Here is a 25,165-nt window from a genome sequence, read left to right on the forward strand (position 1 = left end):
TGACTAAGCTTACGGCTCAGGATGATATCGAGGCATACCGCCATACGTTTGACGCCCTGAAGCGGGAGATCCTAGCCAGGATCGGACTGTCCCCCGTCAGCGCTGCCCAGCAGTTCCATCAATGGTCCTGCGATGAGCATGTTCCCGTGAGAGCACAGGCTGCCCAGCTGACTCGCCTGGGACACCTCTGGCTGCTGACAGAGGAGCCCTCCGCAATCCAGGTTGCAGAATGGGTCGTTATCGACCGGCTGCTACGGGCCCTTCCCCAGCGCTGCAGGGCTGCCGTCAGCAAATCCAAAACCCAGATGATCCTGGAGTTGGCTCCCGCCCATCCCATGGCAGGATATCTCGGAGCTGCTAACACGACCCAGCGGATCAGAGACCGGTTCCACTGGCCCGGAATCGAGGCAGAGGTGAAGAGATACTGCAAGAGCTGCCCCATCTGCCAGCAGACATCGCCCCAGTATCCTCCCCCCAGGCCTCTCATTCCTCTCCCGGTGATCAAGGTGCCCTTCGAGCGCATAGGGATGGACTTGGTGGGGCCGCTGCCGAAGTCTGCCCGGGGACACGAGCACATTCTCGTCATTGTAGATTATGCCACCCAGTACACGGAAGCCCTGCCCCTATGGAAGGCTACCTTCAAGGCAATAGCCAAAGAGTTTCTTTTCCTGACTGACCAGGGAACTCATTCATGTCCTGGGTGATGGCGGACCTCTGCCACATGCTCAAGATAAAACAGCTCCGGACGTCCGATGGGCTGGTGAAACAATTACACCAGACCCTGAAACGAATGCTCCGACGAGTGGTGGCAGAGGACGAGCGCGACTGGGACCTACTACTGCCCTACGTGCGTCCACCAGCTTCACAGCCTTCAAACTCCTCTTTGGCTGGCAACCCTGCAGGCTGTTAGATGTTGCCCGGGACTCACCGTAGTGTAATAGAACATGTGCAACAGATGTGGACCTGAATCGACAGAGTGATGCCTATAGTGAAAGTACATCTCGTCGAGGCCCAGCGCGCCCAACAACGATTGTATGACCGGCCTGCTCAGCCTCGAGAGTTCCAGCCTGGTGACAAGAGTTGGCCGCCGGGAAGAACAGTTGTTCCATATCAACCTCCTCAAGAAGTGGGTCCCCTCCCCAACCCAGCTGGCACGAGCCACCGGTGGTACGAATGAGAGAGCAACTGTCCCCCATACAGAAGACCAAGCTACAGTCCCTGGTCAGTCAGTTCAGACTGGTCAGACTCTGCTCCTACACAATGAAGCCTGAATCCTACCGGGGGTTGTGGTAAGACAGTGGCCATACCACACAGTGATGCAGCCAGAAGGCTCTCTATGGTGCCTCTGTAGAAGGTACACATGAAGGGGGCTAGGGCTCTGGCTCTTATCAGTTTGTAGAGGAAGTAGAGATACTGCTGTGCTTTCTTTGCCAGTGCTGTGGTGTTGTTAGTCCAGTCAGAGGAGCATGCTGAGTGTGTACTCTCCTGAAGTCAACAACAATCTCCTTCGTCTTTTGACATTCAGAGAGAGATTGTTGTAACTGCACCACCTGGCCAGGTGGCTCACCTCGCTCCTGTAGTTTGTATCATCTCTGTTGTTAATAAGACCCAGCACAGTAGTGTCGTCCACAAACTTGTTGAAGAGGTTGGAGTCGTTTGATTTTGATTTGATTTGATTCAATTTATTGTCATTACACACATACAAGTACAGTGCAACGAAATGTATTTATCGTGTGGGGGAGTGTAGTCGTCGTGGGTCAGCTGTGTGTGGAGGAGGGTGCTAAGCACACATGAGGGGCCCCGTGTTAAGTGCGTTGGCACTAGATGTGTGACTGCCCACCCATACTGTCTGAGGTCAACAGCCAGTTGCACAGCGAAGTGTTTAGTCCCAGCTGGACCAATTTGTGAGTGAGCTGTTAAGGGATGATTGTTTTAAATGCTGAACTGAAGTCTATGAACAGCATTCTGACGTACAAGTCTTTTTTGTCCAGATGATTGAGTGCAGCATGGAGGGCAGTGGCGATGGCATCATCGGTCAAGCACTTGGATTGATATGCAAATTGGAAGGGGTCCAGGGAGGGGGGGAACATTTTTACATTTACATTTAGTCATTTAGCAGACGCTTTTATCCAAAGCGACTTACAGATGAGGAAACATTGGAAGCAATTATAACAACAAAGGCAACAAAATACATAAGTGCATCAAACTAGTCCATTAAAGCCTAGCACAGTATAAAAAGCTAAGAATAGTGAGGTTAGTAATTTTTTTTTTTTATAAAGAAGTAAAGGGAAGAGAATTAGGAAAAAACAATCAGCGAAGTGTTGACGGAAGAGATGCGTTTTAGGCGTTTTTTAAAGATGGCAACCGAGTCTGCTGATCTTGTAGCAGCTGGTAGATCATTCCACCAATGTGGAACAGATCCAGAGAAGGTACGGGAGAGTGACTTTTTTCCTTTTTGGGATGGTACCACTAGTCGTTGTTCCTTTGCAGACCGCAGTGATCTGGCAGGAACATAGATCTGCATTAGCGAGTGGAGATACGATGGTGCAGATCCGGTGTTGGTCTTTTAGGCCAGGAGCATAGCTTTGAACTTTATGCGGGCGGCAACAGGGAGCCAGTGTAACCTGATGAAGAGCGGAGTTACATGCGCTCTCTTCGGTTCATTGAAGACCACTCTTGCCGCCGCATTCTGGATCATCTGGAGAGGTTTGATTGTGCAAGCAGGAAGTCCAGCCAGAAGCGCATTGCAATAATCCAGTTTGGACAGGACAAGAGCCTGAACAGTCTCTGCAAAAGCAGAAAGGCAGCCTATGCAACTGAATAGAACGGAAATCTGTGCCTGCCATGGAGAGTCTACCTGAAGGATAGTTACTCCACTGTTGTCGTGCAGAGAAAACGCAAGGCTGATGAACAGGTCCAGACCCAGAATATTAGAACCCTGTCGAGTTATCTAGAACGGGAACTCTAGCAGACGTTTTTGTCCATAATGAACCGACAGCTTAACTACAGAGCTTCAGAGGAGATGGCTGTAAGTCCACATCAGAGTCACACCTCGTACCGGTGTGTAGAAGCAGTGGAATGCAATAGTCTTTTAGCTGCACCGCACATTGATTAAGCTTACCACAGGGCCTAGATTTTTGGCCGGCCAATAGCTGGGCAGTCTGGGGACCTGCTGATGTGGTAAGTGGAAAGCTTTATCCAACGTAAGCTTATCTTCCATAAGCAGTCACTCTCCGACTCGTTTTGTTATTCGTATTTAATAAGTTGGTCTCTAATTAATAGAGAAAGTGCTTTAACAGTGTGCTATGCGCCTTTGAAAATTTTTGAAAATCCCTTTAATTTCGTAACAACGTCAGAGAATGAGTTCGCTGCTTCTAGCATCTGAAAGATCCGTAATCCCTCTACTACGAGAGAGTGTACGAGAAGTGTACGTTTCCTCTCATTCGAGACCTCATGCAAGCCCGCAGAAACAAGATACGTCTCAAATGACACAAACTAGCGCTCCCACAGCACAACAGGTTCACCAGTTTGGGACAGAAATGGCTCAGGAGGAGGTAGGGATAAAGCCATCCTTGTCGCCAACTGTTATGTTCAGGAAAAAGGCAGACAGACAGGACTTTGGCAGGACGCTACTTTACTTCCAGAAACTTCAGCAGCAACAACGGAACATAACACAGCATTTTCAGAGCATGCACATGCGCATCACTTTATGCCAGTTTTACAACAACAGTTAACTTTACAGCAATAACAATAACAAACTGAACAACCACAACACCCACAAGAACCCAATTGTCCATCTTCTTGCGAAAATTTTAATAGACTCAATGGGCCTCATTCATGAAACCAGAACAGAGCGATTTTTTGTGTAAATCGTTCGTAAAGTGGTTTTAACACCCATTTTTGTAGTCATGAAAATGTTCGTATTCTCAAAATGTTAGTTGGTACGAAAGAATTGTGAACATGCTTCATACCAAGTGTAAATAGTGTGCAAAACCGTACCGAACGCTCTATAATCTTTATATATTCTCCTGGCCCACAGATTTTACTACTACTTTTTAGTATGTATGATACGTGGAGTTTTACATTCACACCTGCATGTCTCTGGAGGTGTGCAGTTCCACTGCAGTTATACTGTTCCTCCTGCCTGAGGATACACGCTGTGATCAGGCTGCTCAAATGCCGATCTGACTACTGGCAGACTAGCGTCTCTATCAGCGATTTTGAGCAGAAGTGACACCCTCAGTAAACCTAATCAAAATAATTTTGTACATTACATTAGTATCCAAATCGTAACAGTAAGATCAGCGTTGGGATGGAAACCGAGGTGGTAAAGCTCATTTTTTTGACATATTTTGTACACAATTATGTAAATGTGGTATAGTCTTACCCCCTGGCAGTGCAGGTAGTCCACAGTTTTGGTGATGGTGTACAGCACAGCACTGGCTTCTCGCTCCGAAAAGAATTTCTGCCTGAGAATCTTATCCAGCAGTTCACCACCCTTCATTAGCTCCGTCACCAGATACACAAAACGCCCTTCGTCATACACCTGAGTAACACACAGACAGGTTTGTTTGACTAAATTAGTAAGGACATCTCATATACTTTCACAGCACACTAACTGGCATTTTTCATTATTTTACCCTCCACACCAAAACCTAGCCTTGTCTTCAGATGTGGTCTGTATAGCAAAGGCAACTCAATATATACGTTTAAATGAAGAATTCGTTTTTTACCATACTTGTAAAGTATTAAGATTTGACACTTCGTTTTTCTTGTTCAAATACCAGGGACAGGCAATTAGGTTTAGTCATTTGTGGATATGTCAGGTGTTATTGAAAGACATATTTATATTTAATATTGTGTAATATTAAACTGTACCTGTCAAAATTATTTGCAGCATTCGGGTTACCATATGTTATTATTTTTGAGCAGTTGTTATCTGAGATTAAAGCATTTGAAGCGTTTTAGAATGTGATGTTGAGATTCTGCTATACCTTTCATACCCAGGGACTATCTGTGGCTACAGGTGGATAATTCCAGTTCTGACATCTTCATTGATTTTAACGGGAGTAATGCATTAGGACGCTCTGCCCATGTATGGTGTAAACAGTATCTGTAAGAAACTTTAAAGCTGGCAAGTAATACCAATTTTCTGCTTTTATTGGACATGCCAACATTCGCTAATACTTCATCTAACAAACAAACCAGCACAAACACCAGACATGTAGGGCACTGCTCATTACGGGCTGTTTAGACAATGCATGTTACTGTGTGCCCCAGCAGTCTGTTTGTTAAAAAAAATGTAGACCACCATGAAACATGTCTGAAGTAGGAACACTAGCTTGACTTACTGTGCAGTCTCTGTACCTTTGCTTAATATTTAATCTTCTACAAGGAGAGGGTCTGTTGTCTCTTTACATTCTGTACAACAAAATGAGGCAACTGGCCCAGTGTATTTTCCTTTTAAAGATTTCACAAAAATAATACTACTGAAATATCAAAGGCCCGGAATTTCTTAAATCAATGTGTGCTTGTGTGTATTTTCTGAGAGATATACAGACATCTACTGTTTCCGACTAAATTTGTCAGCATGGACACTACTTACTTTATGCCATGATGCCGCAGGAGCTGAGGAGCCTCCAAATTCAGAAAGTTGATGAATAAAAAATAGCGTAAAACTGTAAGGCGAGCATCTCTTTTCAAAGAGAAGCATATTTTAAAGATTGAGAAGCATATTTCTTCCGGTTACACTGCACTTGCTTAACAATACCCAAGTACATTATTTGGGCAACTTTTGTAAATATATCAATATTCAAAGTCACATGATGTAGTATGCCCAGAATGTCTTCATACTGTATAGTGTGCAGTGATTTAACGGTAGATAAGATCCTGCTTCATCTAATTTTTTAGTACTGTTAAAATGTCCATGTGATTTAGAACGTAGACATGCAGGTGACTGTCTGGTTTGGACACAGAACCTGATATATTAACCTGATATATATATATTAGGGGTGTCCTCGACTACATATTTACATAGTCGAATCTGATTTGTCACGTCTTGCCTATAGTCGACTGATAGTCGAATCACGCGCGCGCATGTGTGTGCAGCACAAAATGAAGGCACCAAAAATCTATCAAACATTAATTTACAGAATTTGTTTAAAACAGAATATACCCTTTATAATAAATGAAAATAAAAAACGAAATAAATCTACAAAATGAAATAAAACCGATTCAAGTCACAATGTGCCAAATAAATGTGACTAGGCAAAATTGTCCCTTACATCCTTTGAAACCTATTTGGTCTTGATCATGGTGGTGGAGAGGTTGAAATGAACGATACAGATTTTGTTTGCAGGCATCTTTTATATACATAACAAGAGTACCTTCGTAAAGTGACAGGACTAATCTGTGGTCTAAATAGACAGATAACCAAACTGTGGAACCAGAATTCTTGCTGGTTTGTAAGGGATCAAATACTTATTTCACCGACTGAAATGCAAATCAATTTATAACCTTTATTAAGATTTTTCCCAGATTGTTTGGTTGATATTCGGTTTCTATCAGTTAAAATAAAACCTACCATAAAAATTATAGATCCTTCATTTCTTTGTAAGCAGGCAAACTTACAAAATCAGCTGGGGATCAAATAATTTTTTCCCTCACTGTATATTGTCACCTTTCTGAAATAAAAACTACTCACAGAATAAAAAAAGAAAAGAAACTGAGGATTTGAAGAGAGAAACAAGAACAATACATACAATACATCGCTACAAGAGGGCATTTTCACTCACATCTTTTAGCGTGATGATGTTGGGATGTTGTCCATAGCGCATCAGGATCTCAATCTCCTCTGATGGGTCTCTTTTACTTTTGTCAATTATCTACTTAACACAGACACAATGAAACTGTTATCCCAAACAGGCTAAACTTCCAGCCTGAGAATTTATTTAGCTATCTAAGCTCATGAGAATACTGAATAAAATGCATAGTAATACAAGTCAGGCCGTATTATCATAAGAACTGACTGCTGCAAGATGGTGGGCCTCACCTTCACAGCAAACTCCATGGCAGTGACTCTGTGTATGCAGCGCTTGCAAATAGAGTAAGAACCCACACCAATGTCTTCCTTTAGCTCATACATGTCCGAGAACTGAGCAGAGTTACTGTGCATCTAACACAGCAAACGGAGCAATGATTGAACTAAATCTCACTGGCAATGTAGTGCAAATCTTTTGAAAGGCATTTTATTTAGTAACAAAATTAAATGTTAACAAGTTGGAATGGCACTTAGAGGAGACGGTAAGTGGTTCACCTGCACTATTGGGATGATGTTGATGAGGGGAACACTTCTGCCTTCCTCCAGTGAGACTGGAGCTACAAAACTGAAGCCTTTGAATAGCTGGTGAGCATTCGCACTGGGGGGAATACCAGGGGAGTCTGTCCACACAAAATACAGTCAGTGAGAAAACCAATTAATCAACACAAATGATCAGAATTTTCTATAGTCTGACAGGATATGTCACAACTAACATTTGTAACCCACCCTACCTTTGGGAGTTTTGGCTGTGAATTCAGGGTCAAAGCAGAATGTGTCATCTGGTTTTCCTGCAGCAGGTCTGAATGGCGGATGAAGTTCTCTTCTGCACAATTTCTGAATAATAAAGCCACAGTTAACAAAAGACTCTGTCACTTAAAACTTGGAACATATTTTATTAAACTGTTGAGTAGGTGGCATTATTTAGCGTGCAAACCTCAGTTTAATAGAACGAAAATAGCTCACTGGTGCTTGACTTATACATATTAGTGGAGAAAACGTTTATCATAATTCCATGTAGAATGTGAATGTTTGGGTGGGACATAAATATGTGCATGATGGGCTTGAAAATATCATGGACTTGGCGAATGTAATTTTTAAACTAGAGATTAATTTTAAATAAATGATTGGATGTGTCTTGACCAGTAACAGCCAGGAGTGCTGCAGATAGGGACTTCTGAATAATAATACACATTTACTACGTAACTGAGTAACAGGGAGAGCCTATCAGTACTGATTTATTGAATACACATTTATTTAAAACAGTTAGGTATGATTTGATTGAGTCTTATTTTGTAACCGATATCAGACAGAGGAATGTCAGGGATAATTTTAGAGGCATAATGTAACTGAGTGAAGCTATAACTTCTAACCTTAGCGGAAAAAAATATATACATATACTAAGTATTGTAATACTGTTTAGCATAAAAATAGTGACAAGCAGGCCATCTTTGCTCCTGGTTTGTGATGGTGGGAATTTCCGGAGCTGGGATGGTCAGTCAGTCCACAGGCTCTCACAGAAAGGGGGTACGAGATGGTCAAACTTGAACTGGGACATTCTAAGATTTTTGCAAACTCATCACCTCTTGCACAAGTGCACAAAACAGCCATAAATATGTTTTGTTGCAAAATACTTTTTCTGTGACTTCTGTATGTTATTTTTATGTCTCACTTTTAAGTTGTATTTATTATGTGCCTGCTGTTGTTTTTGGATGTCTGCACGGGAAGCATTAAGTGCCAAAGAAATGTCTGTGAGCACCGTTTCTTATGATGATAAAACCAAGAATGTGTGTTAAAATACAAAGGATAATCTGTAATGATAGCAAAGTGAACTAAAGGCTCTTTCTGTAGAACAAGGTTCTTTCCCTGTCAGTGGGATGCTGATGGCTTTTGAGATACTTCTGCTGTGGTGATTAGACAAACACAGCTAGAGTCGGCATATTGTCTGGCCACCTGCCACAAATTTACAGGTGACAGAAAATCAGGCACGGGCACTTGGGTAAATTAAATTTTGCTTATGTAATAATAGGATTGGGTAATGGAAATGTTATTGATTCTTACATTCCAGTCTATGGTAGAAAAAAAGGCATGCCGTTTAATCTCTTCCACTCGATCAGGACCTGCCCCTGTAACAAAGCAACACAGCAAATTTAATAACAGGGTTTAATCCAAAACAACAGTTTGTTTCTATTCACTTCTCTAACCTATAGCCTGGTGTTTTGATTTAGGTGAAGACGAACACGTCTGACTTACCTAAACGATTCAACGGATTTCTTTTGAAGAGCATTCGTAAAAGACTTTGTGCTTCCAAACTTAAAAACTGTGGCATTCCCAGCTTTGCTCTGTTGATGAACAACCAGAAACAAAAATAAATGACTTACAATATTTTATTTGTATAGTCGCCAAGATCATTAACTCTTTGCCTGCCAGAGTTTTTGAATATTTTCATAAATGTTTAATGACTCCAACAATGAAAAAAAAAGATTTAGATTTAGATCAGCTACGGAATCATGGTATTCATGCATATGCCTTTAGTTTGTTATATGTTTTATAAAATAACGTATGATGTATGTCTCAACCATTCAGAAAGCTGCAAGAAATTACATTTGCATTGAACTATTTCCCATTTCCCCCACCCGTGGCAGACACACTCTGGCGATGGAGAGCTAGACGCTTTTTTACCTCGACTTTGATGTCCGACAATTTCTTTTTTATTTCGGCCACGGCGCCTGCAACCTTTTCAAGTGCCTTTTTGGCATTTGATTTCCTCTCTGTGTTTGCCATGATTTCGCAACCGATGAATATTAACTTGTGGGCGTTTCACGGACTATTTATGGACAGTGGGCGTGACATGAAGCCGCAAAAGCTGCGCTACATTTAGAATTGATTGCGATTTATTAAGGGAAAACTGAGTAGGATATATAAATCTGAATATTTCTGTGCGTACGCATGTCCTATGTTTCATCCGTACGCCACTTCTTATGCAAATCCTACGCAACGTTTTATAAATGAGGCCCCAGATCTTTACACAAGACTTGACCCATTGAACATCAAACAGCCGAGCATGTATAACAGCCATACTCACTTGAGAATCATGTTCATAGTCTCATTCCTGTCTTTTCCTTGAAATGGTAATGTGCCAGTCAGCATTTCAAACTGGCAAAAAAGAAAAAGTCTGTTAGACAATGAAATGACTGGACATGTTTACTTGCATACAATTTGCATGGTGATTTGAATATTTTATTTTGAGCCAATTTATTTTGTACAGTTAGGATATCACATTTCTGTGTTTAACTGAAGACACTAATATTCATGCCCATAAAGAGGCAGAAAATACAGACCACGGAGCCGTGTCAAGATTTTCTTTCATTGATGGATACACTTTTTCGAGGTTCAAAAAATTGCCCCCCTATCACTTCCATTCTAATGCTTTTAAGAAAAATGATACATGGTATTATAAGTCCGACTGCGCTAAGTTCCCCACTTAAAAAGATGAATACTTATTTTCCACCATAATTTGCAAATAAATTATGAAAAAATTAGACAATGTGATTTTCTGGATTATTTTTCTCATTCTTTCTCTCATAGTTGAAGTGTACCTATGATGAAAATTTACAGGCCTCTCTCATCTTTTTAAGTGGGAGAACTTGCACAATTTAGGGCTGACCAAATAAGTTTTTGCCCCACAGAAACCGAATCTGAAGTCTTATTTAAACAGACTGTAAATGCGGCTCTGAAGCGGCAAAAATGCATTTTCACAGGAATTAAAATGATAATAATGCTGAACATAATCACAAAAGCAGAGTTCTAACCACAGAGCTGCATGATTCTGAATAAATTGAGAATCACGATTCAGAAAAATGTAACACAATACTGAAAGACAATCATAAGAGTAGTTTTGTTGTTAGGCTGTATGTACTTCATTTTGGTTTTTAATTTGGCGTGAGATTAAGTTGGGCAGACTAAACGCACTTGTCTCGTGAGTGCGAGTTGGCAACTCTCTGCTTTCATACTTAATGATGATAATGCTTTCTCTGCTTCAGCGGCAGCTTCAACAGATTGGAGCGTTATAACTTTAGTCTGAGCTGTAATAGACGCAGGAGAATCGTTGATTTTCGTTAATGAGATGGTGTTGGTGTTTGAATCGAGATCGCGATCTTTTAACGATTAATCGTGCAGCTCTTCGACATGCTAATAAAATAACGTTTAAATTAAACGATATTGCATTATTGCTCCTGTATGACATATTGCTGACTGCTTCCTGAACTCTTTGTAAGTCGGTTTGGATAAAAGAGTCTGCTAAATGACTAAATGTTAATGTCTAAATGTAAACGATATAAACTCGAAATAAATACTAATAACAATGCAAACTTTAAGACAACAACAATAATATGAATAGCCTACAACATTTTTAATTAATATTGTAGCAAACAAACACTCCATAGAAATGTGTTATTATCTAGCACCTCACTGCATATTGAAAGACGGTAAAAGTTGTTTCAAAGAGCCAGAATGTCACTGTTGACCAGATAAATGAACAGTGCCGGTGTTACAACAAATGTCACAAGACCGTCGTCTTACATAAAATATTATTCGCAATGAGATGCATTCTATGCTCCTAGGGCGGGGGATTTGGTCTATTTTAACGTTGCCGTACACCAGCACTAATGTACCCACTCCTCGGCAGGGCAGTTAAGAGTCACAAAGAATCATACTCCAAACATTTTTCTAAATTAACCTAATAAAGAAACTAAAATTATTGGCTCAAAACAAATGTAGCTGTTTGTTTCTGGCCTCTATCTTCTTAACTCTCGCTTTCTGCTGACATGACAATGACGGGGTTAAGAGCGGCTTTAAAGCATCCCCATTTACATTAAACCAGAGCTGCATTTGATATGCATATTTTGAATCTGCTTTCATGCATTGTGTTTTTAAACAGAAATTGAATCCACCACAGAGACACCATAACTTGCACGCGTAAAGATCTGTCTGATGACAGAATTTTCATTTTGGGATGCATAATCCCTTTAATATCCAGTGATATTTGGGTTGCATTTGTTTTGCAACTTACTGTATAATGTAGCTGCCCAAATATAGGGGCTTGTTTTCACTTCATTTAGATAATTATTAGACTTATTCTGTTATAGCCTACTAAAAATCATAAACAGTTAGCTTTTACTTATTTGCATTTTAAAAAGTACATTTAACTTAATATGGCTATAGGTGTATCCTTTCCATCAATTGCCACTCATTGGTGCATTTACCAATAAATACTTTATTTTTAAGTAGGCTATACATTTTCCTTGTGGGTATCTCACTCTCTCTCTTCCCATGAGCTGTGTGAGTTATGTATTTCTGCATTTGAACCGCTGTTTAAAGCTGTTGTTATTGCTGTTTAGTGCTAATTCAACAAGTGTCTGCAATTACTCGAGGTTAAATCAATGAAGCGCGCGTTCCAATGTATTTTTGACTTTCTGCTTTGACAAAAGCTGCTGCAGTAAAGTAAAGTCTCGGTTTATAATATACAGCTGTTGACTGTTGAAATTTTAGTATACATATATTTATGTATCTTCTTCGTTAAATATTATTTCCACATTGTTTGTTTTTAATATAAGTTTGTTGTCTTTCTGCAAGTCCCCACAAAGTTAATAAATCCCCCATAAAAGTCATTTACAGAGCCTTGTTTACGGTGTACTACAGAAAGGTATATTGTGTCCACTATTGCTGCAGACTAACTTGAAAAACATGGAAAATACATGTTCTTTAGTTTGAAATAAAAGAAAGCGTTTGTTTTATTAATAATACATTAGAATTGGAGGATGAGGTGTTAAGATAAAGATTAACAGCTCTACTATTAATTTAAGTGTCTATTCATATGATTTTTTATGGTGGTCATAAGGTGGTACTTGGAACAACTAATTTAATAAAGGAAGTACTTGATCTGAAAGGTTTGAGAACCACTGTTCCAACCAACATCTTCGACACCTCACTAAGATTCAATAAACATACCATCCAAATTGCAAACTGGACAATGCAACACTCAACTCCCTCCATCTGGCTCTTGTTCGAATGCGGTTCATCAGCATAAAACACAAAAAATCCTTGATAGTTAAACTTGCTGGACCTTAACTCGTCCCTCTGTAACTGGATCCTGGACTTTTTATTTCACTCAGTTTGTGTCATCCTCAACACCTCCAGCATTACCACACTAAGCACAGATGTCCAAAAAAGTAATTCTACAGATTCTAGACTGCACTGCCAAGCTCGGCTCCAACCACATCATCAACATTTGCAGGTGATACAATTGTGGTAATCCACAACAATAATCATAAGAATCAATGAAACACCATACAGAGTTGCACGACTGGTGGAATGGTGTGGTTAAAAAAACAACCTGATGTGAGAAGGGCATGAGATTGTCATATACTGTAGGAGAAACTCTGCTGACCACCTCCCACTAACCATCAACAGCTCAACTGTGAAGAGAGTCAGCAGCACTAAAGTCCTGGGGGGAGAGGGGTATATTCACTGCTAATGCCATGCTCTTACAGTTGAACTCTTAGGAATATCAGAAGATCTCACCTGGACCACATGAATATGGTGCTTTCATAAAGACTTTAAAATAGCAGTATACAATGTGGCTATTAAGAATGCACATGTTTTTCAGCAGCATCACAACGATTACAATTTGTTATCGCAATTCAATAATGAACTAAAAATAGTGTTCTGCGCACTTTTATTTGAAAAGTACTGCTATATGAAAAAAAGTGCAATAAGATTTGGTTTGCAAACACTTTTGTACAACAGAGTTTCCTTTACAAAATATTTATTGTAAATCTCAATTTAAACATTAATGTATTCTTAAAACATTAATGTATTCAAATTAGATATAAAACCAAAGTTATCTGCCACTGCCAGGGCATGAATGTTCTGTCTAGTTCTGGTTCAGCACCCCCATATAATCACTGGGTAATACAGACTTAGTTACCCGCCAGATCCAGCTCTGCAAATGAACAACTTCTTGTAGTGCCATCCCAAAAAGAAAAAAAAAGATCACTCCCACGTACTTCCTCTGGATCTATTCCACATTTGTGGAATGATCTGCCCCCTGCTACAATCAGCAGACTTTGTATCCATCTTTAAGAATAAGCTGAAAACAATTTTTTTCCTTCAGCACCTGACCGATTAGTTCAGACTTCTATCTCTTTTCTACATACTATCCTTAAAAAAAAGTCCAGTTGTACTGCGCTTATGCTTTTTGTTGTTGTGACGAGCAGGGCGGGACGAGAGCCAGTGGGAGTTCGTAACCATAAATATATTTCTTAGTACATTTCTTAGTCCTCTCTCACTGAGGAGCTCCGGAAGGATAAAAAGAGGAGCGACAACAGTGAAGGGTGATAGGACATGGCCTGGACCATTGGACTATTTTTTTGGATTAAAAGTTTGTTGTCACGTATTCCGGTTGCCGCCTCCTCCTTCCCGTATATATGAACTTTGTGACATTTGTGCCGAAACATGGCAGGAAGGAGGGACATGCTGTCAGAGAGCCCTCGCTGCTGAGGGGGATTGCGGTCCTGAGGAGGTAAGGAAGCGCGGAAGAGTGAAGACCGCGAGTGGCGCTGGAGCCTCAGAGAGGGAGCGGAGTCGCCGCCACTGTGCTGCCGTCCACCATGAAGGGGAGGAGCAGGGAACGGGGGAGGAGCCGGAGGAGGATCGAGCCGTCCACAGAGTATCCAGGATTATCGCATTTTATTTAGCCTAGTAGTTCAAGCACTGTCGAGCTTGTAGAGATGCTGCAGTTTCTGCTAGAGTGGAACTGGTTCCCCTGATTGGGCCTGGGTTCTCCCAAGAGTTTTTTCTCCATGAAAACGGTTTCTCCACGGTTTGATTACTGTTTTGCCTGACCAGGGGTGCTGCTGACATCTTTAGAATTTAAAGTTTTTGTATTTATTAATATCACTTAATATCACTAAAAATTCTGTCATCATTTACTCACCCTCAGGTTGTTTCAAACGTATATAAATGTCTTTGTTCCATTAAAAACAAAGAAAGATATTTGTAAGAATGTTAGCAATTTACAGTTCTGTGACATCATCCACTACCATAGTAGGAAAAAAATGAGATATTTTGAAGAATTTAAGAACACAAATAGTTCTATGGGCACCTTTGACTACCATTTATTTTTTCCTACTATGGCAGTCAGTGATGTTACAGAATTGAAATTGCTAACCTTCTTCCGCTGAACATAAAATAATATATTTAGAATAATGTTGTTAACAGCCCCCCATTCACTTGCATTGGTTACAGTAGAAGTGAATGGGGGGCTGTGCTGTTCTGCTACCGACATTTTTCAATATATCTTCTTTTGTGTTCTGCAGAAAAAAGAAAGTCATTGAGGCATGAAATGACAGGAGGGCGTGTAAATTATTACAGAATTGTCTATTTGAAGGTGAACTACTCCTTTAAATGTAACATTCCGCTTAATTGTTTTATTATTACATATATGAATTTATAGCCCATATAATATTTGGCATGTGTTTCTCTCGCCTTTATCCTAAATGTGTGCTTCTCTGTGATAACCACGCTGTGTGTGTTCTATGCATGTGTGTATGAACCTGTATGTGCGTGTCTGAATTCTGTGTTTGTTCACATTTTTATTTTACATGTATAACTTTAATGTTTTTCTTATAGTCAATATGTTTCATGAACAGTTGCTTTGTAACTATGAAAATGGTAAAAAGTGATATCAAAAAGTTGAGTTGAGAAAATGATTAAGACACTCGCAACTGAGGAAAAGAAAGGAACATTATGTGACAGGCTCCTACCATCAGGACTCCGAGAGACCACCAGTCAGCACTCTGGGTGTGACCTCTCCTGTTGACCACCTCAGGGGCCATATATTCCACAGTGCCACAAAAAGAGTACGCTTTTCGGTCGTGATCAACAGATTCCTTACTGAGCCCAAAGTCTGTCGAAGACAGCAACAAAGTCATGTTGACAAAGTTTTTAACAACTCTAAGCAGGGTAAACACAACATGCATTATTGTTTATAACTTAATTTAACGTTAATTTATTTGAATGACTTCATAACATTCAGGGAGCTGATAAGTGATTTAATACACAGCAATGATGTCTGATATCCACATGCACACATTCAACAGGTAGCAAATTGATGAAATGTGACGGATGTACGTACCTGTTAACTTGATATGTCCAGCTTCATCAAGCAAAATGCTGAAAATTAAGACCACATTTCTCCAATACAGATAAATACAAACATGAACTAAACAATATTAAGAACACCTGAAATTTAACAAATTTGAGTCTTTCATATCTCGCCATTATATTTAGGGTTGTCACAATGTAAAAATGTCGAGTTCTAGTCCAAATGGGTGACACATGGTTCACTACGACAAAAGACCAAGAATGTCAATTCTGTGCATGTTTCTGAACTTAGACTGTGTTAAGCTGTTACCAGTTGCATGTTTAAGTGCCAATTTGACATGCACATGACACCACATAGAGCCTGCACTATATGCGAGCTGTGATACAATCTTCTTATTAAAATACAATATATAGTATACTGTTTGTTTTGCAAAGGAATGCTACACAAATAAAATTAAAACTCAAGTAACAGCGTTTCACAGTATTATTGCAAATCATTTGGTACTCCATTTTCAAAAGAATCGATAGGGACAGCCCTAATTATAATTTTGAACATCAGTTCTGTTACATGCTGTATATATTTTTTATCATAAAGAATATAAACAAACATGTGCAAAGTCAGAAAGCAAGAAACAAATCCCTTGTTTCTATCAGTAAAATATTAACATTAAAGAGAAAGAAAAAAAAAACTTTAGTTTTGGTTTTTAAACATAAATCAACACTTAAGTGAGAGAGGGAGAAAGAGAGAAATGATGTGAGGGATACTTTACTTCTCAGGTTTCAGGTCTCTGTAAACAATGCCTAAGTTGTGTAGATGATCCAATGCAAGGGCCAACTCTGCAAGGTAGAATTTCACGTCGTCCTCTGTAAACATAACCTAGTAAGAACTAAACAAATTTACTCTCATATCAAAGATCACAAAAAAGCAATACAACACACATCATTAAAACATAAACAAGACAGACATATATATGCTTGTGAATTAGTGAATGATTAATCACATCATTTAAAAACAAGAACAAGCTTTTAAAGGGAAGTTCGGGTTTGAAACACTTCTGGAGAAAGGTTAAATTTTTTATCATTTTCAACCAGTGTTTCTGGTTGTTATTTAGTGGAAGTAACATGTTAAAATCTTGATTGAAACAACCCATGATGTAAAGTATAGTGTCCATTAGATTACATATAGTACATGCACACACGCACACACATATCAATCTGACATAGATTCAATAGAGAATCAATCCGAGGGTGAGTAAATGAAAACACACATTTCATTTTGGGGTGAACTATCCCTTTAAAGACACATCGGCCAAACAGAAGTATTCAGGGTATTCTGATAGACCTTGGTATTACAGTATTATATACATAGTAGTTCATCTTTGCATCCACAATGTCATGGATTATCACTGATCATCACCCTTTTAAATTGTAAAGTCAGCCTAATATACAGTTCCTGCTGCTTTGGTAGTAATGTTATAAAAATAGAAATAATGAAAAACCCATTTCACTTTTCAGTGAATAACTTAAAACTTTTATAGATTACGGTAAATTTTTTACAGTTAATCTTCTGTAATGTTTTTTATTTTTTAATAATGCAGCTTTAAGACCACCAAAATGTGCACAGCTTACATAAGTTGTATCTGTTCTATTTGCCTTTTATCTCATTGCTGACTGTATACTGTGGTCTTTAATAGTTTCTTGGTAACTTGCATTACTGTTCTAACGTGGTGCTCCAGGTCTCGCGTAACAAAAAACTGACAGCATAAAATAGAGATAATGACTATTTTTACATGCGCAACAATAAGGTGATTATTTCCAATAATCGGAGTAAGGACTAACATGTTTACAAGACATGAGAACACCTCTTTGCTCCTGTTTACATGAACGTTTTATTTGTCTTATTATGGGCTATAATACACAGCACAAACGATGATCTCAGATACAGTAAGTGTGTGTTATAGGCTATAGTTTTAATATATTCGCGTCAAACGCAAAACACTTATGTGGGCGTATCTTTTTGGGTTATTCGGCGCCATGATGAATATAGAAATATGATGGAAAATGCCTCTGCAACGGTGGTGAACATTGTCATTGCATTTGCGTTATTTATGTGTGAAGATAGAAAGAGAAATACAGAGTTGTGTTGACTGTAAAACTTCACACTCTCATGTTTACCATCAATCTGCAGTTAAGATGCATGACAGAAACACATGCACACCTTGGTCAGAGCATCATAAATGGGATTAAGGTGTTTGCATGCAATCTTATTGCGATTAAAAGTGAAGTACGACACATATCTTACTTCGATTATGCTTACTGCGATTATGAGCTTAATTACATTATTAAAATCAAGTAAAAGTAGAGTGTAATCGCATCGCAGTATTGCCAAAATCCTATTATAATCACATTATATGGTTTTATCTACAAGTGCAGAAAATGATCGGCTGCTCAGCTGAAATGATATCAAATGCTTTCAAATGGCAACCAAAACCAAAAAGACGTGGAAGAAAACAGAAAACTACCATTCAAATTGAAGAATAGCCAAAATGGCAAAAACTCAGCCAATTATCAACTCCAGGTGATCAAAGAAAGCCTGATGATACCTGTAAGTACAGTAACAATTAGAAGACGCCTATGTGAAGCGAAGCTATCCGAAAGAAGATCCCGCTAAGTCCCATTGTTGAAAAAATACCATTGGCTGAAGAGGTTTAAAATTGCCAAAGAACACATTGACTGGCCTAAAGAGAAATGGCGCAATATTTTGTGGACTGATGAAAGCAAGATTGTTCTTTTTGGGTCTAGGGGTCGCAGACAGTTTGTCAGACGAACCCCAAACATTTCATTTGGCAGACGCTTTTATCCAAAGCGACTTACAAGTAGTTTTTTTACAGTGGCACATTACTGCAGAGCAATCAGGGGTAAGGTGCTTGATTGCGCAAGCATCATGATATGGGGATGTTTCTCATACTATGGTGTTGGGCCTATTTATTGGATTCAGGGGATCATGGATCAGTTTTAGTACAGAGATCATGTTGTCTTGTGTCGAAGAGGAAATGCCCTTGAAATGGGTGTTTCAAAAAGACAACGACCCCAAACACACCAGTGAGTGAGTAGCATCTTGGTTTCAGACCAACAAGATTAACGTTATGAAGAGTATAATTAAGTATTAATTATACAGCTGAACAATTGCTTGCACTTGAAATTATGTGATAAACAAGGTTTTACTAACCGTGAAAGGTGCAGTTCAACGTTTGCTCAAATCCTGCAGCACTGCTCTGGCTTATCGGCATATTGCAGATAATGAGCTTAATTGCATTATTTAGACCGAAGTACTGTGTTCATATAAGGTCAAGTTTAATATTGCCAAAAATAGGTGTTTTGCTAAATCAAGTGTATTAGTATTAAAATCCATAATTATAATTTTTTTGCAAAGATAATCTCTGGTTTCCTAAATTTTCACATTTGTCTTTGATGCATCACTCCAGATGCGAAAAGGACAAAAGTCTAAATTAAATTAAAGTGTAAAACTGGCAAAGCACATTCAAGTTTGCAATTTGTGTACGATTTAACACGTGTGTTTTGCTCAAACATTGCATTCTGAGACAAAACAATAGCACTGCTGTATTTAAAGATACGTCAGTGCAAGCTGTTTTCAGTTTAGACAGCTCTAAGACTTATTTAGTCTAGGACTAGTGTTAAGCCCCGTATGGGAAACCATCTCAAATTGTTAGATCTGGGGATCTAAATTAGGCAGGGAATTTAGGTTAAAAGCATAACACATGAGAGATGCTTACCTCTTTGGATAAACGAGTAAATACATCCCCACCCCTGAGAAAGTCCAAAATTAAATAGAGTTTCCCTTCTGTCTGAAAGGCTGTAAACAAGAAGAAACAGAATCAAAAGCACATTCAGAAGTCTTTTTCTAGATGTCACTTTGAGACTAAATAATCATGTCAAATTAAACTTTTTGTTCATTGAGAAAACAAACCAATAAGATATACTGAATACTCAGAACACATGCAGTCAATATGCAAGTTTATTTTGTGTCAAATATGAATGGGATCAGTCTTCTATAAAGACCTACCATAGTGCAATTTCACAATGAAAGGATGATTGACTTCCACCAGAATGTCTCTTTCCATCTTTGTGCGAACTCTGTCCCTCACTACAATACAACATAGGCATATGATGAATAAACAAAAACCAAAGAGCAGTGTGTTGACAAACTACTTTAAATAAAGAAACTCACCTTTTAAAGAGGCCTTTTTGAGCACTTTCATTGCATACAGCTGGCCAGCATCTGGACCCACTAACTTCCGCACAAGAAACACCTGAAAATCAGGACAGTTCACAAAAAAAGAGTAAATAGTAGTTATATATCATTTGTTGTCTTTAAAGTCACCCCGCGGTGAAAAACATTTTTAATGTTGCTTATATGTCTATGTTGTGCCATAGATGTTTAAAGTAGAAGTTCACATTAAAATAAGACCAAATTTACTTTCAATTGTAGGAAAGTCAATGGGGGCTTATTTTGAAGTGAACTACTCCTTTGAGGAAGGTGCAGAGACTCAGATTATCTGCATTAGACAGAGCTGCATGTTTGTGTGTAGTGCGTTTGTCGTGGTTGTGCTTGTTTGTGTGTGACAATAATCAATGGCTCACTGCATTGAGTCCATGTAACTAGATGCGGACTCTTGTTATTTAAATTTCATCTTGCTGTTCTGCGTGTCCGAGTGATTTATGTGCACAGTTTAACATACAACACGAGTGATGGTCGAGGATTTGCACAGTATGAGGATATGAACAGATCCCTCTGAGAGTCTACTTTACGAGCGTTTTACTGTTTGAGCTATCACTACTATTTTGCATAGCTAACAAGATCGTCCGGTACATCTGCTGGTAAGTGGTAAGCTGGTAACTTCGCACTATGGAACATAAGGTCGCTGTCGAACAACTCTATATACTCACCTAAAGGATTATTAGGAACACCATCCTAATACTGTGTTCGACCCCCTTTCGCCTTCAGAACTGCCTTAATTCTACGTGGCATTGATTCAACAAGGTGCTGAAAAATTCTTTCGAAATGTTGGCCCATATTGATTGGATAGCATCTTGCAGTTGATGGAGATTTGTGGGATGCACATCCAGGGCACGAAAGCTCCCGTTCCACCACATCCCAAATATGCTCTATTGGATTGAGATCTGGTGACTGTGGGGGCCATTTTAGTACAGTGAACTAATTTTCATGTTCAAGAAACCACTTTGAAATGATTCGAGCTTTGTGACATGGTGCATTATCCTGCTGGAAGTAGCCATCAGAGGAAGGGTAAATGGTGGTCATAAAGGGATGGACATGGTCAGAAACAATGCTCAGGTAGGCTGTGTCATTTAAACGATGCCCAATTGGCACTAAGGGGCCTAAAGTGTGCCAAGAAAACATCCCCCACACAATTACACCACCACCACCAGCCTGCACAGTGGTAACAAGGCATGATGGATCAATGTTCTCATTCTATTACGCCAAATTCTGACTCTACCATCCGAATGTCTCAACAGAAATCGAGACTCATCAGACCAGGCAACATTTTTCCAGTCATCAACTGTACAGTTTTGGTTTGCTTGTGCAAATTGTAGCCTCTTTTTCTTTTTTGTAGTGGAGATGAGTGGTACCCGGTGGGGTCTTCTGCTGTTGTAGCCCATCCGCCTCAAGGTTGTGCGTGTTGTGGCTTCACAAATGCTTTACTGCATACCTCGGTTGTAACGAGTGGATATTTCAGTCAAAGTTGCTCTTCTATCAGCTTGAATCAGTCGGCCCATTCTCCTCTGACCTCTAGCATCAATCAACAAGGCATCTTCGCCCACAGGGCGGCCGCATACTGGATGTTTTTCCCTTTTCACACCATTCTTTGTAAACCCATTCTGTGTGCGTGAAAATCCCAGTAAAGGAGCAGATTGTGAAATACTTAGACCGGCCCGTCTGGCACCATAACCATGCCACGCTCAAAATTGCTTAAATCATCTTTCTTACCCATTCTGACATTCAGTTTGGAGTTCAGGAGATTGTCTTGACCAGGACCACACCCCTAAATGCATTGAAGCAACTGCCGTGTGATTGGTTGATTATGTAATTGCATTAATGAGAAAATGAACAGTTCCTAATAATCTTTTAGGTAAGTGTACATGTAAACCACGCACCACAGGCCCCGGAGAGGGTTTAGCAAGTGTTTTAAATAAGAAGTGGAAAAACTCTGATTTATCACTGCACGATTTTACTTCGTTTGAGTCACTGGCCTTACAAATAAATGGGGCAACTCTGACAGTTTTAGCTACTGTATACCGTCCTCCAAAGGCATTCTTAGATGAGTTATCAGTGTTTTTAACGTATCTTTGCTCAATGTCTTCTAATGTGATCCTGCTTGGGGACTTTAACATCCATATTGAAAATAAAAGTAGCGTACATGCGAGGGACTTTTTAATCATCAAAAGGGTCATATGCTTGATCTTGTGTGCTGTCTAGGTGTAACTGCTCACCACTGTACTGCTACTATGTATCCTTTAAAGCTCAACTACTTGTTTTTAAGTTTACTCCATGTCTGTCTATTATATTTTGGAATATTAAGAACATTAATATATCAGCTTTCGCTGATAGACTCTCTCCCTGACGCACTCCCTCTTCCACCAAGCCTCTCACAACTGTGGACGATCAGGTTTCCTACTACAAGATAGGTCTTCAAAGGATTTTAGATGTCTATGCCCCACAAAAAAACGTTTTATTTGTAAACTCTGCCCCATGGTATACTCGAGAGTTAAGATGTTTAAAAATGAAGGGGCGTCCCCTTGAGCCTTTGTACGTTAAAACTGGACTTGCATTGCACAAGACAATGTACTATGAGCATTACAAAGAATCTCTCTCTACTGCAAAAACTGATTACTATGTTGGACTTATTAGTTCTGGAGAGGGGAATTCTCGAACACTTTTCTCTGTAATGAATTCTATTGTGAAACCCCCGGATTCACCCTCAGTTTTGCTGTATAACAAAGATCAATGTGATGCTTTTATGTCTTAATTCCAGGAAAAATTAAGGTATTTATCAACAAATCATAGCATCAGATCCGGGTCATTGGACATTATCCAAAAAAACACAGTGTACGAGATTGAGTTGAATCCATTGGAATCCTGGGAACTGCCCTATTATGGTTTAGATTATGGGACCATACCCTGTATGTACAGTTGAAACGGTTTACTTCAAAACCATCCTACGTCACTAACGGGGTCCCGCAGAGCTCAGTTTTGACAACTGTAACTCTCCTGTACGGTCTGCCGTCAAAGCTCCTCCACAAATTACTGTTGGTCCAGAATTCTTCCGCTCGAATCATCTGTCGGACCTCTATAACTGAGGATATTACTCCCTTATTACACCATACAATAAAGCATATTATGCAAAGAAAGAAAGGAGCCTCGATCATGAATGCAAAGCGCTGACACAGTGTCATGTGAGCCTTTATTGATGCTCCGTTCACATTATTTATACTGTAGATTGTTTTACGCACTAATAAAAAATAGTTCATCTGTTTGTATTACTACTAAATTGTATCTTTATTGCCATTTTTCCTATTTAGTTTTATGACAAAATAAAAAAAATGTATTTCAATTTAAATGTTAAGTTTATTGTGATGATGTTATGTAAATAATGTAATGCTTTAAAATATCTTGATGTTTTCTGGTCATATACAATTGCATGTGTCATTGAGGTAGCTTAATGCAATTAGCCTATTTTATTTTAAAAACTCAAATCACAGCATAGTTTAATAATTCACTGTTACATATACATTTTTTCTCATCCTCGAAACGCAAACCATTATTTGATGACTTTATTAGTGCTTATCAATAGCACGATTTAATGTTTGTATTTTGCGAGCTTCAGAAATTACCTTTTTCGTGCATATGATACGCATGTATTTTGGGTGCACTTTTCGCGTACATACTGTACCTACTTAACACACCATCTTACCCAATATTGTTTTGCTCCTCTATGACAAATCGCTTTATTGCTCCCTGAACTAGGTAAGTCGCTTTGGATAAAAATTGAAAATGCTGCTAAATTACTAAATGTAAATGTATGATATGCACGTAAAAAGTAATGAATGCATATAAATAGCAAGCCAAACACAAACATAAACTTGTACTTTAGATAGGCAGTACAAGGAGACCGTGAACGATATTTAAATAATTAAATTAGTATTATATATGAATGACTAGACCACTGATTCCAGGCCACCTGGAATTGTCCCCGTGCTCCATGTCAGTTCCAGGGCTGATATCGGTGAGTTAAGCTGCCAGTACAAGCATCAATAATCTTTTTTCTTGATAATGCATAAGAAGAGATTTACTTAACGTTTACTTAATCGAGCAGATTAGTGGGCTGTGTGAAAAACATTTGCACTTCTAGCTTTGGTCATCATCAGAACCGACTTGCAGCACCTGCTGATGAAGTGGTCCGGCAGCAGGCAGAGATCATGCATTGGCGGAATCGGCTCTCTATTGCTTCTCCTGGGATTCCCTGATGTGAAACTATGAATTTCAAGCACTTAATTTATGTGAGCTAAATTTTAAATTCGAAATGATATAAACTGAAACATTTCTGTTGAATATTAAAGATTGTATTTTAAAACAAGTTTTTTTTAATAATATTTAAAAGGTGAATTTTGATTATTGAATTTTTAAACGGTAAAATGGTGTGTCAAATATTTCAATTTGAAAAATTCACAGCTTAATTGTACAACCATATTGAACTGCAGAACCTTAAAATGCAAGCACTGTTAATACAAAGCATTTTTTTCAGTTGGAAATATTCAGCACGTGTCACTCTTTTACTTTCATGAACGTGGGCCTAATTATTACAGCCGTATTTTTGCAACGTAGTCTCACTACATTTGTCCTATTGTAAAATGGAAATATTATATAAAACTAGAGACGAATAAACCCCTCAGTGTGATGTGTGTCTGCTGTGTGTTGTTTGGTTATTTTTCACAATAATAATGTAATAATAGGAAGTGTTTCGTCATGTTGACTGTATGTAAAGATACCAATGTAATTGATAAACGATGGTACTGACGCTGTATGCCCCCGTGCAGGAGTCACAGTCCCCCCATTAAAATGTTCTGGCACTAAGGCAGTTGAAA

General features: G+C 39.1%; 1 protein-coding gene across 1 annotated transcript in view; it reads right to left on the reverse strand.

The window, feature by feature from the left end:
- The window catches only part of rps6kal (ribosomal protein S6 kinase a, like), a 69,041-nt gene that overhangs the window by 13,516 nt on the left and 30,360 nt on the right, over window positions 1-25,165 (reverse strand). The window contains exons 5-18 of the mRNA XM_079480220.1: window positions 20,232-20,313; window positions 20,067-20,147; window positions 19,777-19,856; window positions 16,753-16,859; window positions 16,014-16,051; window positions 15,643-15,785; window positions 9,903-9,973; window positions 9,071-9,159; window positions 8,879-8,943; window positions 7,552-7,654; window positions 7,316-7,440; window positions 7,052-7,174; window positions 6,795-6,884; window positions 4,388-4,546 (exon numbers count right to left, since the gene is read on the reverse strand). Coding sequence (XP_079336346.1) covers window positions 4,388-4,546; window positions 6,795-6,884; window positions 7,052-7,174; window positions 7,316-7,440; window positions 7,552-7,654; window positions 8,879-8,943; window positions 9,071-9,159; window positions 9,903-9,973; window positions 15,643-15,785; window positions 16,014-16,051; window positions 16,753-16,859; window positions 19,777-19,856; window positions 20,067-20,147; window positions 20,232-20,313 — 1,356 coding nt within the window. The remainder of the gene's footprint in view (window positions 1-4,387; window positions 4,547-6,794; window positions 6,885-7,051; window positions 7,175-7,315; window positions 7,441-7,551; window positions 7,655-8,878; window positions 8,944-9,070; window positions 9,160-9,902; window positions 9,974-15,642; window positions 15,786-16,013; window positions 16,052-16,752; window positions 16,860-19,776; window positions 19,857-20,066; window positions 20,148-20,231; window positions 20,314-25,165) is intronic.

Source organism: Barbatula barbatula, assembly GCF_947034865.1.
Source record: "Barbatula barbatula genome assembly, chromosome: 18".
Lineage (NCBI taxonomy): Eukaryota > Metazoa > Chordata > Actinopteri > Cypriniformes > Nemacheilidae > Barbatula > Barbatula barbatula.